Raw genomic sequence first — 19,019 nt, forward strand, 5'->3', positions numbered from 1 at the left:
AACCTAACAACATTTTCTTGTGGATTATGTTTAAATTTATTTTATAATTTTCGGAATACTAGATAACTTTTTAAAATTTTGAATTGAGATTATTGATTGAAAGTAATAACTTTTGAATAAATATCTCGATTATTTTCTAATGTATTATCTAATTAGTAAGAAAATGTCAAACTTTTAATAATCATAATACTTCGATATTTTTTTTTTTAAAATTAAATGAAACTAGCATTACACCTCACAGTCATGGTTCCCCGCTTAAACTCTAAGCGCTTTCAGATGAAATCGAACTCGTAACCTTTTTGTCTCATAATCGTTCAATAATGCGTATCATTTATTAAATTATTATTATGTTGTTTCTACAATTTTCATGTTTTTTCCTTTTATTTTATAATTGTATCCTTATTCTTAATGTAGAACCTAAAATCACACAAATCCATTAAACCCTTCTAAACCATAACTCATTTCCCTCAAAGATTTGTAAAATAAATTTAGATGAGCTATATACTTCTTTCAACTAAGTCCAAAATTTTAACAATAAAATCATGAGTTTACATTCAATTATAAGCAACAAATTCAATACTAGCAAAGTTGTCATTCCATCACATTGAATAAGCATACATTTTTTTTATTACTATAATAATAATAAACACCATTCAAGAAATACGTAAACTCTAAAAATTATTATTTTTTTTATTTGAAATATATCTCTAATACTAATTGGAAGGTTTCTTAAAATATATAATACAATTAGGACTTTATAATTGTCTAGGTTATCTTATGGAAGAGATTTAGAATTTGAGTTGGGTTGAATTCTTCTAGCATGTTTTCAAGTACCATTCTTCAACCATCTGGTGTAGTCTTGAATATATATATATAAAATATGTATTTGAAGATGTTATCATATTTTTAACTTCAGATAAATAAATGTTAATTTGAAATTAATTTATAATTTTCAAAGTATGATGCATGCATGGAACATTATTATTATAATGGTTGTTCACATTGCCATGTCATATGAATTAATTAAGGAAGATCATGGCTGGCTTCTTCCTATATATATATAGCTTTTCATCTTCTCAACCCTAACACCACACCACCCTCAATTCTAATTCAATCACTTATAATTATTTGTAACCTTCTTATATACTATAGAGAGAGTCTTCAAGAGATGGAGAAAATTAGAAGCATTAGTACTCTTCTTATGCTTGTCTTCATTTTGTTCTTAGCCTTGTCCAATTATGCAACAGCATCTGAGGAACTTGGTAAGCATTAATTTTTACATCAATATTGCCTAATTAAACATTTAGGGAAAATTATAATTTACGCTAAACGCAAAGATAGCACGATCATCTACACAAAACTTTAATGATGATAAATCTACGCAGAGTATGAGGGAGAGTTCAACTACGAGAAGGATAGCGAAAGAGGACCGGAAGGATGGGGAGGCTTGTGTAATAGTGGAAGGATGCAGTCTCCAATCGATCTATCAAATGAGAGAGTTGAAATGGTTTCCCATTTAGGGATTGTTAAAAGGAAATACAAGCCATCTAATGCTACCCTCATTAATAAAGGCCATGACATGCAGGTAAATATACACTTTAATTAATGTGATTAAGAATGTCATCTCGGATTAAATTGAAAGACATTTGGTGATATTTATTGATAATTTTAATTGATATTTATAAATAAATATTGTAGTTGAGTTGGAAAGGAGATGCAGGATCTATTGAAATAAATGAAACTGAATATGAACTTCAACAATGTCATTGGCATTCACCTTCTGAACATACCTTTAACGGCAGAAAGTAATACAATTTATTAATTTTAAAAGTATTTTTTATTTCACAGTGGATGTCGCAAAAGCTATGGTGAAACATTAGACTAATGAGGTTTGCATTGATATAATTGTTTAAACAAAATGTAGATTTGATCTTGAGGCTCACTTAGTTCATAGGAGTAAGAGCGGAAAATATGTTGTTATAAGCATCATTTATAAACTTGGACATGCCGATTCTTTCTTAACTCAGGTACTAATTCATTCTTGAACGATCAATTGTATATCTATATTTATTAGAAAAATGAAAAATAGAAAGTTTATGATTGATGTTGATATTTTTCTTGCAGTTGAAGGAAGACATAATAGACCTTCAAGACACACTACATTTAGAGAGAATGGTGGAGATTGTAGATCCGAGAATGATTGAGATTGGAAGTCACAAATATTACCGTTATCATGGTTCACTCACCACTCCTCCATGCAATGAAACTGTTACTTGGACCGTGGTTAATAAGGTAATGACAGTTTCAAAAGCACAATTAGAAGTGTTGCGGGAGGCAATTCATGATGAATCAGGGAGCAATGCTAGACCATTACAATCCATAAATGGACGTACAGTTCAACTTTATACTCCTGAAGATTATTAAGAATAGTATTATGAAGTTTATAATTGATGTGTGCCAATAATCTAGTTAATTAAATATGTTTAATCATATTTTTATTTTGTTTATTGTTATTTGTACCAATAAAAGACCTAGCCGTTATGAATAAAAATATTATTGTGTGTTTTTCACCGGAATGGATATAAGTATTGTATTATATGTTCATCTATTTACTATATTTGGTGTTTGTTTGGCCATAGTGGAATATAACTTTTGTTAAATAAAATAGAACTTGTTTTATTGACCTATCAAATTACTAAAATCAAATCTAAAGTGGACAAATCTTGTAATTAATTATCCTAATATTATTTGATTTACATAAAAAGATCACTAAAACCAAAAAATAAAAAAACATACTCACATCCAAATAAATTATTACGAGCTTAAGTAAACTCATGCTTCACTCATCTTAATTATTTTAATTATGCCCTAGCTAACTTTAAAATTTATTGTGTTTTGATACTTATTTTTGTTTGGGTTTTTAGTTTTTAATTTTTTTTAAAAGGGTACCTAAAATCTCTTGTGAAGCATGATTAAAAAAACATAATAAGTTAATTCAATGATAAATGAAAATAAATAAAATCTCAAAATTATGTTAACATGGAGTTGAGTAGGGTTACATTTCTCATTTTTTTCACTATGTCTTTATAATATTATTATTTTTTTGAATTAAGGTGAACTAGTATGACACCCCATAAACATGATTTCTGTTTCAACTCAAAACGTTTACAGTTGAAATTGAACTTGTATTTTTTTTCTTTCATTTAAGTCGACTTTTATCATTGGGTTAGTTGCCCTCGTAATAGTATTAAAATATAAAATTTCATTTTTGTTGTAATTTTATGAAGTTATGGTTAACAATAGAATCTCTTGATAAAATAAACTAGTGATTTGTATTACAATTTAAAATGTAATTATTTGAAATGGCCTTATGAAGCAGTTATTGTGAATTAAGAAATTGAATGAGTCTTAATTCGATAATCCATATTACACACTCCTGATTAACGTTTTAGGAAATTTCATACTTTATAATAATTAAGAATTTCATATTGTCATGCATTCAATATTCATGATCACATCTTTTAGAAAATAATTAAAAGATCTACCAATTCCGTTGGAACTTTCAGAGACTAGATTCAACACAAATACATTTTTACAAAATCTTTTTCAACTAACACTTTATAGATTTTATATTAATTGATTTCTTATTTTTAAAAGGACGAATGCATTTAAATAAAAGTTTAAGCCCATTTAAATTTATAAAATACTAGTATGATTATTAAATCAAATATATATATAAAACATATCTAAATCAAAATAACCATTAATAAAACTTTTTTAAATAATTATTAATAAATCTATAAAAAAAAATTAATTATATACAAAATTAAACTTAAAAAATGTAATGGCCCAGTTGTTTTGGAGTCATCGGTAATGTAACGCACCAAACTCGGATAATGTTATCCGCCCAAAACAAAATAGATTACAAATAATTTTTAGCAAACAATTGATGAATTATTTATAACTGATTTGTCTCACTAGTCACAAATCCAAACTTTTGCCATAGTTGAAACTTAAAAATATTCATATTTCATCCCAACAACGATAAGGAAAAACTTTTAACACTGCAATACAATTAGTTATCCCAAAAATTAATCGAAAAATCATTTCCAACCAAAAATATGCATTGTAAACGAAAAACATCTACAGTACTGAAATGTCACTTCAAATACTGCATTTTACTGTTCAATTATTTGATTTTGTGAACCAGTAAAACAAATCATACTTGAATCAAATTAGAGTAACCACAAGAAAGTAGGCTATGAGGAATATGAATATCCGCTGCACCATTTCAATAAAATGACATTGTTAAACGAAGTCAAATCCAATATACCCAAGACCTTTCTTCGCCATTTTATATATAATATTTTATTATTTAAATTTATAAAATTAATTTAACCTAATTAGTTAGCTATTCTTTTAATAAATTTAATAATTTAGCTGAATGATTTAAAATTGAAAGTAAAATATATATTTTAATTTTTTTTAGGATGGTCTTGGACTTATGCATAGATTAAATATTGAATATTTGAATTAAATTTAGGTAATATTTAGTGTGAATAAAGTATATATATTATGTTATTAGGTTGCTAACATTGAATATGTCCTTTCATGATCCATGCATCATCAATTAGAAAACCCATTACCCACTCTTGAATTTTAAGGATTAAATTTCATAATATTAATAAATAATAAAATTAATTAGCTATGTCATTAATGTCGTCATTTCACTTGACTTCATGACATTCTTTCAGAAAATAATTAGTAAAACAAAATTCAATTGGACCTTCCAAAGACTCCCGTACGTTTATGTGGTCCAATTTTACAAGTCAAACACTACGGATTGTTAAATATTATTTGAAAATATTGTCTTTGTAGTGATAACAACGACCAAAATCAATTAATATTAATCCACAATTTTTATAAACTATTTTAAAATTGTTACACAAATTTTAATAAGTTATTATCCACAAATAAACTTTCAACAAATGACTTTATAACTGAGTTAAGGAAATAATTAACCCTTATGTTGCTATTTTAACACTGTTTAATTTCAATATGAACTAATATATATTGTTTTTTTTAAGAAAAAGAAGATTCCAATGGACCTTTCAAACAAGACCCTGTAAAAATATACCGAATCAATGACATTTACGTGGGTATCCTTATTTTTACCATTTCATTCTCTTTCCATTTTTATATTTAATAATCCATTCCCAGGCCATCACGTGCTCTAAATAAAAAATATATTTATTTATAAAAAAATGAAATTCTACACAATCTTAATTTAACAAGATAAAAATATGAAAACAAACTTGTAATTTTTTTTAAATATTCAATCTTAGACATTATAATATCAATGTACAAAAAGATCAACTAAGAATTTACAAGTTCAAAAAGAAACATATTAAGACATAGTTCCTTAATCGATCCAAGTTAATTTTATTGTAATTCAAAATTCTCAATTTAGATATAACTTATACATAAAAAAAAAATTACTAACCCATCGGAAACCATAGATTATTTCCCTTCTGCATTTGTATACAAATTTCTAGAGCCTCTATTTATTTTAATAAATCCACAATTTCACCAACTTTCAATATGATTACGAATTATCTCTAACCAACACTCCATGTCATTTCATCTCATGAAAAGATCGATAAACTCGATCTCTACCTTTCTTTTTAATAATATTAATAAGCAATCTTCGAGAAGTGTGTAAATTCTATGAAGTAATTTGTTTCTTTATTTCAAAAGATATCTTTAATATTGAATAGAGGGTTTATTAAAATGTATAGCAATACTAATTTCATAATTGTCTCGGTTATCCAATAAATTAATTTAGAATATGAGGTGGGTTGAATTCTTCTAACATGTTTCAAGTACTATTCTTCAACACATGGTATAGTCTTAGATATATGCACAAATGTATTGACGATGTTATCATGTTGGTAACTTTAGAAAAATTAAGGTTACATTGAAATAGTTATATATTTTTTTTATATATAAAAATGGATTACATGAACACAGATTTTTTTTCATATATAATAATATTTTTTTTTTATATAAAAATGGATCACAACAACAAAGAATAAATGGAACAAAAGAAGAATACAATAATAATTTTGAGTTATAATCTTTAACATCTCAAAGGAATCCCAAAATCTAGAAAAAAAATATATTTTATCAATAAAGTCTAAAAACAAGATAATAAGAATCAATCTTTATGATCCAATCAAAATAATATAAATTAATCTTTAATGATTCATCTATTATTTATTACACTAAAAAATGGTAATAAACCTAGGGATGCAAAATGAGTCAAACTACTCGTGAACCGCTTATGAACCGCTCGATTAAAACTTGACTTGAGCTTGACTTTGAATAAATTCGAACCGAGCTAGAGCTAACTCGTTTAATATATGAGTTGAGCTCGAATTCAGTATGAATTTTATTTATTTTAATATTAAACCTAAAATTTAAAATAAATATATTTTATTCACTCTCTATGTTCAAAGTTCAAACGTCATGACCACGTTTTTTATCATATTACCACAAAAATTCAAAATTAAAACCTTAATTCCCTGCTATTTGTAGTCGTTATAATATAATATAATATATTTTGAAAAAATATTCAACAAATATATTTACAGAATATATTATATATAATAATCATATATTTTAACAATTATATCATGTATTTGTAAAGTATTTCAATTTTATATTTTAACAAATATTATTTTATTTTCACTATTTCCCTCACTTTACAAGCACTATTCTCTCTGCACCATTCTTTTTTCTTCTTGGACAATGAAATCACTCTCACTTATTCACAAACATTCTTTTCTTTTTCGTTACTTTATTTTTTCATATTATTTCATTCGAGAATTAGTAACCTCAAGTTAATCAACCATTTTTTTGTTGAATAGATATGTAAGTTTGATATTACATTTTAAAAATAAATTTTGATTCAAGTTCGAATTCGAGCTCGAGTTTAAAATTTTAATTTTATTTCAAGTTTTCCGAACTGAATTGAGCTTATAGATAAATAGTCAAGTCGAGCTTGAATAAAGTTCGACTCGGCTCATTTGCATCCCTAAATTAACCTACTAAATGACATAACAAAAGTGATTTCTAATTCAAAAACGTTTTAAATAGATTCCTAAATTTTTTTTAAAAAAAATATTAATTTAATTTGATATTTTTAAGGCTAATTTGAAAGGTATTTTAATCATCAGTTTTAAAAACTAACCTAAAATTCTTATAAATCCAATAACATAGAATAATTAGGTTAGAATATCATACCTGATTAGTATAAGTTAAATATAATAGCTAGGTAATAAGTAAAATACTCCATTTAGTTTTAATAAAGTTTTAAATATATTTTATACATGATTTTGTTTGAAATGGATCATTGTACATTTATTTCGGTTTAAAATTACTCATTGTACATTTATTTTTATTTGAAATAATTAGATTTTTCAAGTACAAAATGAAGAACCTAACTATAAGTAAGATTTATTTTTTTCAATCAAAATTTCAACATCTTGTTAACTAATTTAAAACCATCGATCGTCTAAAGTTCCAACTAGGTTATGTTTATTAGATTTGGATTATAGCTAATTTACTAATAAACTCATTTCGTTTTCAATTCAAATTATATTTTTTCTCGTGATCGTATCAACAAGTATATGAGCATCTCGGACACGAACTGTCTTCTATGTAGAGGAAATGAAAAACCATAGATCACCTATTCGAGAGCTGATGTATTGCTTCAGAGCTTTGGACAGATTCTATAAAAACCTGGAGCTGATTAGTTTCCCGAGCGAATGGAATGAAATCAAAGATGCAACACTACTCAAAGTCAAGGGAAATAGATTTGCAACAAGCGTGTTCAAGTGCGGCTTTGGAGCAGTGGTGTATAACATTTGGCAAGAACGGAATGCAAGGGTATATGACAGAACTCGCAGGAGCGTTGAAGAGTTATGGAAAGATATTGTATCGGATTGCAGCGCCCTCGCGGGAACGTGGACAAGAATTCCAAGCATGGAGCAGAACTGGAATATCTGTAGGAACTGGAATTTACCGTTTTTTAAACTCACTATAATTGAAAACATTGTAATCAGATAATTCATTTACGTTTTTAGCTTTTACTCAGAATGTTACGACTTCAAAATCCTTCTAGGCCTGTCTAGAATGTTCTCTTAAACTCGTGGTTTTTTTCCCATTTTTGGGAATTTTTAATGAAATGACGCTAAGTCGTTTTTCAAAAAAAAATTATTTTTTTTCTCACTAATAGGATAATCTTCATGTATAGCCGTCCGATTTAAGTATATTACAAGTTCGGTATCATAATTTATATTTTGTAATATATATTATATTATTTACATTTTAAATATATGACTGTACATTTTTTTTTATCATCAATATTATTATCCACCATGATTAAAACCCTAGCATGAGAAGAGATTTTTCCATAGTGTTCAAACTCCTATATCATGCGATTAGCAAAATCGCTAGTCTGAGGATCACATATTCTCAATATTGGCATTCCTACAAATAACAATAGAGGTAAAGTCCTAAAACGTCATAATGAGACACTTAATCCCACACATAACATAATCCCAAAAACTAATCGAGGCTATGTCCCGCATAGTGAATCTGGATTGATAGCGATAACACTTTCATAAATAACATATATTCCACTTAAAACTCTACTGTCCGCGCCCACAGCAATAAGACTTTTTTTTAAATTATTGAACAAATTTACATTTGATCAACTATGTCAAGGACTATTTAGTTCATATATAAATTCTACTACGTAATTTGCGAGAAAAAATTTATTAAAAGAAATAAAATCTCGGATACCCAAACTCCTCAGTCCTTGTATTGTTGGACCTAATTAACCCAACATGCTAAATGACCAGAAGAATTAGACAGTGGGCAAAGGAATATTTTAAAATATTCATTTTTTTTCTTCTGTTATAACATTATTTAATTTCATCTATCTTCTAACCTAGCGGCAATAAAAGGTGGATACCAACACTATATTTTTGGGTTCGAGCCCATCAAGCGACAAATTTTGTGCCTGATTAAGTGTGTTTGTGAGTTATATATTTTCCGTTGTCTATTTTTTGTTCAATTCCATTTAAAAACGCTTTGAGTTTAAGCGGGGTGTCATGTTAATTCTTCTTTAATTCTAAAAAAACATTATTTAATTTCAATATGAACTCATATATATATATATATATATATATATATATATATATATATATATATATATATATATATAAAAGAGAAATGACTATAAAACTTTCAATGACTTACTAAATTCAACACACAAACTTCAGGTAGTCTAAAGAACAAATTATTTAATTTCAATATGAACTTTTATATATATATATATATATATATATATATATATATATATATATTTATTTAAAAGAGAAATGACTATAAAACTTTCAATGACTTACTAAATTCAACACACAAACTTCAGGTGGTCTAAAGAACAAATTAAAAATAAAACATTTCTCTTGAACAAACACGGGATGGTTTGAAAATAATATTATAAATTTTTTTTTTTATTTTAATCAAATAATCAAAACACGGTCATATTTGATATATTAATTAAAACTGTTATCGGGAATAAGAAATAATGACATTTTCATATTTTAATTGTGGGTTGTAATGATTTGAATTAAATTAAAATAATTAAATAAAATTTAATCAAACAATCCCCTACAAATCCAGCTATGACATTGACTTATCCTACAATTCTTACCACTTCTTTTGTCTTTCCATTTTTATATTTAATTAATACATTTATTCCATTCCCGCGCACTCACGTGCTCCAAATAAAATCTGTTTTTCTTATTTTATTTATAACAAATTGAAGTATACAAAATCCTAATTAAACAAAATTAAAATGCTGAAACATAACAAAAATAAGACAAAAACCTAACAACATTTTCTTGTGGTGTATGATTAAAATTTATTTGATAATTTTTGGATTGAGATGACTGATTGAAAGTCATAATTTTTTTTTAGTAATATCTCGATTATTTTCTAATGTATTATCTAATTAGTAAGAAAATGTCAAACTTTTAATAATCATAATCCTTCGATATTTTTTTTTTTAAAATTAAATGAGACTAGCATGACACCTCACAGCCATGGTTCCCCGTTTAAACTCTAAGCGTTTCTAGATGGAATCGAACCCGTAACCTTTTGGTCTCATAATCGTTTTATATTGTGTATCATTTATTAAATTATTATTATGTTGTTTCTAAAATTTGATAATCTTGATGTGTTTGTATTATTATTATTACTAAGTTTTTATGCTTTTTCCTTTTATTTTATATTTGGGTCATTCTTTTTAATGTAGAATCTAACGACACACAAATCCATTAAACCCTTCTAAACCATAGCTCATTTCCCTCCAAGATTTGTAAAATAAATTTAGATGAGCTATATATATTTCTTTCAATTGAGTCCAAAATTTTAACAATAAAATTATGAGTTCACATTCAATTATAAGCAACAAATTCAATACTAGCAAAGTTGTCATTCCATCACATTGAATAAGCGTACATTTTTTTTATTACTATAATAATAATAATAATAATAATAAACACCATTCAAGAAATACGTAAACTCTAAAAAGTTTTTTTTTTTATTTGAATATATCTCTAATACTGATTGGAAGGCTTCTTAAAATATATAATACAATTAGCTATTTATAATTGTCTATGTTATCTTATGGAAGAGATTTAGAATTTGAGTTAGTTGGGTTGAATTCTTCTAGCATGTTTTCAAGTACCATTCTTCAACCATCTGGTGTAGTCTTGAAAATATATATAAAATATGTATTTGAAGATGTTATCATATTTTTTTAACTTCAGATAAATAAATGTTAATTTGAAATTAACATAAATTAATAGTGTTTATAATTTTCAAAGTATGATGCATGCATGGAACATTAGTATTATAATGGTTGTTCACATTGCCATGTCATATGAACTAATTAAGGAAGATCATGGCTGGCTTCTTCCTATATATATATATAGCTCTTCATTTTCTCAACCCTTATAACACCACACCACCCTCAATTCTAATTCAATCACTTATAATTAATTGTAACAATCTTCTATTCGAAAGAGAGAGAGTCTTCAAGAGATGGAGAAAATTAGAAGCATTAGTACTCTTCTTATGCTTGTCATCATTTTGTTCTTAGCTTTTTCCAATTATGCAACAGCTTCTGAGGAACTTGGTAAGCATTAATTTTTACATCAATGTTGCCTAATGAAACATTTAGGGAAAATTATAATTTACGCGCTAAACGCAAAGATAACACGATCATCTACACAAAACTTTAATGTTGATAAATCTACGCAGAGTATGAGGGAGAGTTCAACTACGAGAAGGATAGCGAAAGAGGACCGGAAGGATGGGGAGGCTTGTGTAATAGTGGAAGGATGCAGTCTCCTATTGATCTATCAAATGAGAGAGTTGAAATGGTTTCCCATGTAGGGATTGTTAAAAGGAAATACAAGCCATCAATGTAGAATTTATATACTTAATGATCTAACAACTCTTTTATTTAGATCTAATGCGGAAAAATAATTTAAACTTACCTCCAGCCATTCTTCTTGATATTTTAAAGTTTCGATCTTCTAAAACCGATTTATCTCTTATCGATGGTGTTTTTCTTAGATGAGATAATGGCCTTAGGGACCTTAACACTATATTTATAATCCCTCTCTTTCCATCAAAGAGACCTTAATGGGTAGTTACTAGTTAGTGGGTAGTTATTCCAAATGGGTAGTTATTACTAATTAGTGGGTAGTTATCCCAATTATTAAACTTTAATTTATTAATTAAACCATTTAATTCCAACATTCTCCCACTTGGTTTAATAAATAAAATCATATCACAATAAGAAATTTGATATATGAATCATAGCGATAAATCCTCTAAAATTGAGAATCATCTTCTATGTATCACAATGCATCACATTTCTCAATAACAACCCATAAAACTCAATGAATAAACCATATGTTTATTCTAGGTCCGAACTTTATTATTTCTCAAAAACGATCAATATGCGCATAACGTAAATCAAATATGAGAAATCATTACTTATTAGAGTTTCACTTAAAACATTGTTCTTACAATAAATAAAATCATAAAACAGAACTAAGTCCCATTCGTTCTACATGATCCTTGAAATTCTTTGGTGGCATGCCTTTAGTCAAAGGATCAGCAATCATCAACTTAGTGCTAATGTGTTTAATGACCACTTTCTTTTCCTTAACACGTTCTCTAATGGCTAAGTATTCAATGTCGATGCGTTTACTTCGACTACCACTCTTATTATTCTTAGCCATAAAGATTGCAGCTGAATTGTCACAAAACAATTGCAATGGCCTAGAGATAGAATCCATAATTCTAAGCCCATCAATAAAACTTTTCATCCATACACCATGCGAAGTAGCCTCAAAACACGATACAAATTCGGCTTCCATAGTGGAGGTTGCAATCAATCTCTGCTTTGCACTCCTCCAAGATACAGCTCCACCAGCAAGCATAAAAACATAACCAGATGTTGATTTTCGTGAATCAATACATCCAGCAAAATCTGCATCGGAGTAGCCTACCACTTCTAGAGTATCAGTCCGTCTAAATGTAAGCATGTAATCCTTCGTTCCTTGAAGGTATCTCATCACTTTCTTTGCAGCTTTCCAGTGGTCTAAACCTGGATTACTTTGATATCTTCCCAATACCCCAACAATAAATGCAATGTCAGGTCTTGTACAAACTTGAGCATACATCAGGCTTCCAACAGCAGAAGCATATGGAATGTTTTTCATTTGTTCTCTTTCGAGATCATTCCTTGGGGATTGGTTCAAACAAAATTTATCACCCTTAACAACGGGAGCTATACTTGGTGAACAATCTTTCATCCGAAATCTTTCTAAAAACTTATTGATATAGGTTTCCTGAGACAGACCCAAAACTCTTCTTTTTCTGTCTCTATGTATCTTAATGCCAATGACATAAGACGCATCACCCATATCCTTCATATCAAAGTTCTTAGAGAGAAATTGTTTCACCTCATATAACAAACCCTTGTCATTTGCAGCAAGTAGAATATCATCCACATATAGAACAAGGAAATAAAACTTGCTCCCACTGACCTTTTGGTATATACAATGATCCATAACATTCTCTACAAAACCAAACGAAGAGACAACATCATGGAATTTCAAATACCATTGACGGGAAGCTTGTTTCAATCCGTATATGGATTTCTTAAGCTTGCATACTAAATGCTCACCATTACTAGAGGAAAATCCTTCAGGTTGTTTCATGTATACCTCTTCCTCTAGTTCTCCATTGAGAAAAGACGTTTTCACATCCATTTGTTGCAATTCTAAATCAAAATATGCAACTAATGCCATGATTATGCGAAGTGAATCTTTCTTTGATACAGGAGAAAATGTATCCTTGTAGTCAATTCCTTCCCTTTGAGTGAATCCCTTAGCAACAAGTCTTGCTTTATATCTTTCAATGTTGCCCATTGAGTCTTTCTTTGTTTTGAAGACCCATCTACATCCAATGGCTTTTACACCATCAGGCAACGCGACAAGATCCCAGACTTCATTGACAGTCATAGAATCCATCTCATCCTTCATGGCGTCATGCCAGAATTTTGATTCTGCACAACTTATAGCTTGTGAAAATGTTTCAGGATCATTTTCGGCTCCGACATTAAAATCCGATTCTTGTAGATACACAATATAATCATCAGATATTGTTGATCTCTTTATTCTAGTAGATCTTCTTAATGTTGGATCAACATTATTTTGTAAAACTTGTTGATCAACTGGTTGCATAACTCTCTCAGGTAACTCTTGAGAAATTTGATCTACTGGTTCATTTTCAACAACTTGTGGATTTTCAGTAATTGTTCTTACAATAACCGATTGTACCGGAGGGTTATTGTTAACAACAATCAATCTATCACTTGGGCATGATGGTTGCACATCATAATGATCATTATCTGGAACGGTGTTCCAGGATCGGTCGCTCCCACTAATCAAGTCATTCTCAAGAAATTTTGCATTTCTCGATTCCACAATTCTAGTGCTGTGAGTAGGACAATAGAATCTATAACCCTTAGATCTTTCGGCATATCCAATAAAATATCCACTAATAGTCCTTGGGTTTAGTTTCTTTTCTTTCGGATTATAAACTCTTACTTCACACGGACATCCCCAAACGCGTATATGTTGCAAACTCGGTTTCCAACCTTTCCATAATTCAAATGGTATTTTTGGGACAGCCTTGGTTGGAACTCGGTTTAATATATACACAGCCGTTTTTAGAGCATCAATCCATAATGACTTTGGAAAATTGGAGTTACTCATCATACTCCGTACCATGTCTATCAAAGTCCGGTTTCTTCTTTCTGCAACCCCATTTTGGTCCGGAGAACCAGGCATAGTATATTGGGGCACAATACCATGTTCTTGAAGAAACTTAGCAAATGGACCAGCCACTTGTCCCTTCTTAGTGTATCTACCATAATATTCTCCACCTCTGTCTGTTCTCACAATCTTAATTTGCTTATCGCATTGTTTTTCTACTTCCGCCTTGAATACTTTAAAGGCGTCTAAAGCTTCATCTTTAGAATGAAGAAAGTAGATATACATATATCGTGAGTAATCATCAATGAAAGAGATGAAGTATTTCGGACTAACCATATCCATATCAGGACAACAAATATCTGAATGGATAATTTCTAAAATGGTTGTACTCCTTGTAGCACCTTTCTTGGATTTATTGGTCTGCTTTCCCTTAATGCACTCCACACATGTATTAAAATCAGTAAAATCTAAAGTACTAAGTACTCCATCTTTTACTAATCTTTTAATTCTATCAATAGAAATGTGTCCCAATCTACGGTGCCATAAAGTAGAGGAATCTTCATTTATAACACAACGTTTTACACCAGATTGATCATGTAAAGTATTATAAGCAGCGTCATTTTGTAAATTAATAGAAAAAAGACCATTCAACAGTGTACCATTTCCAACATTACTAGATTTATAGAATAAAGCAAACGACATTCCATAAAAGTTGAAAGAGTATCCCAAAGGTACAAGCTTTGAAATAGAAATTAAATTCCTAGTAAAGTTAGGAACATAAAAGGTCTTTTCTAAACACAAATTAAAACCACTACTTAAAATTAAATAACATGTCCCAACAGCCTCCACACGTGATTGCATCCCATTTCCGGAATAGATGCGTTCTTCATTTGGTGTTGGCTTCCTTAGGTTTCGCATACCCTATAAGGTATTAGAAACATGGATTGTAGAACCAGAATCAATCCACCATGTGTTATAATTAATATCAACCATATTAGATTCATAACAGACAAAAGAGATTAAATTACCTTTCTTCTCAAGTCATATCGGATACTTTAGGCAATCCTTTTTAACGTGTCCTCTCTTATTACAAAAGAAACACCTTATATCCTTTGGGTCTTTCTTAATCCCTCCGGTTGCCGATAATTTTCCTTTCCCTTTTGGCTCATGAGATTTCTGGTCTTTTCCATGTGTAACTGTAAATGCACTCTCACCCAAATCCATTGACAACCTATTCTCTTACTGAACACACATGGTCATAAGTTCATTAATTGACCATTTCTCCTTATGTGTGTTGTAGGAGACTTTAAAGGCTCCGTACGCAGATGGAAGGGTCGCTAGTATGTAGTGCACCAGGAAAGACTCTGACATATCAACCTCAAGTCTTTTTAGTTGAGCCGCAATGTCCCGTAGCTTCATGATATGCTCACGCACACCCCTCATAGTAGTGAGCCTCGTGGTTGTGAACTTGATTATAAGAGTACTGGCAAGAGCTTTATCAGAAGTTGCAAACTGTTCATCAACTCCTTTCAGTAATGCTTTGACATTTTTATGCTCTTCAATTGAGCCACGAATACTCTCAGATATTTTAGTCTTTATGAACATCATACTGAGACGATTAGATCGATCCCATCGTTCATGAAGAAGTAAATCATCCGTAGTACTCTCATCATCAATGATTGGCTCATCTTTCCTTATAGCATCATCAATGTCTAAACATCCCAAATGAAGCAAAATCCTTTCTTTCCAGATCTTATAATTATCACCCACAAGTTCGGGAATCTCACACTTGATATCAGTAACAGTACCAGGTATCATAACTGTAAAATTCAATTATACATGTTTAAAATAAGTTGAGGCAAATAAACAAAATCATGTTTACCAATGTAAATCATGCTTAAATTAAAATATATCTAATGACATAAAACTTGCCTGTGGGCTAAAGATTCAATTCAGTCAGATACATTCATAACCTTATGATAAAACTATCAAATCATTCATTTTCTTAACTCCTGTGGGTAATTAAAAAAAATATATATATATATATATAACATGATATTTCATCCCAATTAATCACATACAAATAATAGAAATTCCTGTGGGATAAAATCTATTATATTAATGAAATTAATTACAATAATGTTAATATGATTCCAAACAATTATTTTTCAGCCTAACTAAAGATGCTGTGGCTATTCTTTAATTAGCTAAATCAATCGAATCATTTGACATTTTAATTCACAATAACATTTATAAAATATACTCAAATTATAAATAACGTGAATCAACCATAATAATTAAATGAACGAAACTTTCTTGAATTAGTGCAGAAATATTATAAATAAGTTTCATTAACAAAGAAGGCAGAAGTTTTTAAGGCTCTGATACCAAATGTAGAATTTATATACTTAATGATCTAACAACTCTTTTATTTAGATCTAATGCGGAAAAATAATTTAAACTTACCTCCAGCCATTCTTCTTGATACTTTAAAGTTTCGATCTTCTAAAACCGATTTATCTCTTATCGATGGTGTTTTTCTTAGATGAGATAATGGTCTTAGGGACCTTAACACTATATTTATAATCCCTCTCTTTCCATCAAAGAGACCTTAATGGGTAGTTACTAGTTAGTGGGTAGTTTTTCCAAATGGGTAGTTATTACTAATTAGTGGGTAGTTATCCCAATTATTAAACTTTAATTTATTAATTAAACCATTTAATTCCAACAATCCAATGCTACCCTCATTAATAAAGGCCATGACATGCAGGTAAATATACACTTTAATTAATGTGATTAATATTGTCATCTCCATTAAATTGAATAGGTTGAGAAAGACCTTTGGTGATATTTATTTATAATTTTAATTGATATTTATAAATAAATATTGTAGTTGAGTTGGAATGGTGATGCGGGATCTATTGAAATAAATGAAACTGAATATGAACTCCAACAATGTCATTGGCACTCACCTTCCGAACATACCATTAACGACAGAAGGTAATACTATTTTTTTTAAAATATATTTTATTTCGCAGTGGATGTCGCAAAAGTTATGGTGAAATATTAGAATAATAAGGTTTGCATTGATATAATTGTTTAAACAAAATGTAGATTTGATCTTGAGGCTCACTTAGTTCATAAGAGTAAGAGCGGAAAATATGTTGTTATAAGCAATTAAGCATCATTTATAAACTTGGACATGCCGATTCTTTCTTAACTCGGGTACTAGCTAATTCATTCTTGAACGCTCAAATATATATCTATATTTATTAGAAAAATGAAAAATAGAAAGTTTATGATTGATGTTGATATTTTGCTTGCAGTTGAAGGAAGACATGATAGACCTTCAAGACACACTAAATATAGAGAGAATGGTGGGGATTGTAGATCCGAAAATGATTGAGATTGGAAGTCACAAATATTACCGTTATCATGGTTCTCTCACTACTCCTCCATGCAATGAAACTGTTACTTGGACCGTGGTTAATAAGGTCAAGACAGTTTCAAGAGCACAACTAAAAGTGTTGCGGGAGGCAATTCATGATGAATCGAGGAGCAATGCTAGGCCATTACAATCCATAAACGGACGTACAGTTCAACTTTATATTCCTGGAGATTATTAAGAATAGTATTATGAAGTTTATAATTGGTGTGTGCCTTTATTATGTACTTTTTTAATTTAGTTAATAAGTATGTTTAATAATCATTTATTTTATTTTGGATATTGTTTTATGTACCTATAAAAGACATAATGTGATATAGAGTTATGAATAAAATATTATTGTGTGTTTTTTACAAGTGTGGATACAAGTATTCTATTATTTATTCATCTATTTACTATATTTGGTGTTTGTTTGGCCATTATGGACTATATAATTTTTTCTTTAAAAATATAACTCATTTTTATTGACTTAGAAAATTATGAAAATCACAATCAAATGGTGAAAGTATAACTAAAAAATGGTTCAGTTTCAATTTGGACCTATCTTGTAATTAATTATCCAATTTAATAATAATAATTTTTTTAATTAAGAAAAACTAATATCACACCCAAATATCATAATCTTACTTCAACTCAAAACGCTATCATTGAAAATTATCCAAATATAACTAGATTTACATAAAAATCACTGAAATATAAAAAAAAAAAAAATACTCACATTCAAATAAATTATTATACATTATTATACAAAGTTTGAGTAAACCCATGATTTACTCACCTTAGTTAATTTTAATTATTCACTAGCTAACTTTTATAGAAACTTTTTAAAAAGTAATTATTTGAAATGGCCTCATGAAGCAGTTACTGTGAATGAAATATATATGTTCATAATTAAGAAATTGAATAAGTCTTAGATCTCGTTTGATGGTGGTTTTTTAGATTTATTTGAAAATTTTATATTATTTTTTATAAATTTTTACTTTATCACATCACTATCACTTTAACTATCAAATCATTATTTTATCGATTAAAATACTAAAATCCTCTTACTTATTTTTAAGAAAAAGTGATTGAGCGATGACAACCAGGAGGTGGGCTTGGAAGTCGTCGTCCTATTTAAATTTTAAATATAGGAAAGATAT

General features: G+C 28.8%; 1 protein-coding gene and 1 pseudogene across 1 annotated transcript; both read left to right on the forward strand.

Annotated features, from left to right (window-relative positions):
• The first annotated feature begins 1,168 nt into the window (after positions 1-1,168).
• Positions 1,169-2,424, forward strand: LOC124934622 (alpha carbonic anhydrase 7-like). Its single transcript, XM_047475146.1, has 5 exons — positions 1,169-1,262; positions 1,386-1,585; positions 1,699-1,805; positions 1,925-2,027; positions 2,125-2,424. Exons 1-5 carry the CDS (start codon positions 1,169-1,171, stop codon positions 2,422-2,424), a joined length of 804 nt encoding a protein of 267 aa, XP_047331102.1.
• Positions 2,425-11,178: 8,754 nt separating this feature from the next.
• Positions 11,179-18,058, forward strand: LOC124934623 (annotated as a pseudogene).
• Positions 18,059-19,019: the final 961 nt, after the last annotated feature.

Source organism: Impatiens glandulifera, chromosome 4 (assembly GCF_907164915.1).
Source record: "Impatiens glandulifera chromosome 4, dImpGla2.1, whole genome shotgun sequence".
Lineage (NCBI taxonomy): Eukaryota > Viridiplantae > Streptophyta > Magnoliopsida > Ericales > Balsaminaceae > Impatiens > Impatiens glandulifera.

Bases quoted from the DNA above. Each gene is read 5' to 3' on its own strand.
- LOC124934622 (XM_047475146.1), top strand. From the start codon at position 1,169: ATGGAGAAAATTAGAAGCATTAGTACTCTTCTTATGCTTGTCTTCATT. The intron at 1,586-1,698 runs GTAAATATACAC...TAAATATTGTAG, and splicing joins ATAAAGGCCATGACATGCAG to TTGAGTTGGAAAGGAGATGC. The intron at 2,028-2,124 runs GTACTAATTCAT...TTTTTCTTGCAG, and splicing joins CCGATTCTTTCTTAACTCAG to TTGAAGGAAGACATAATAGA.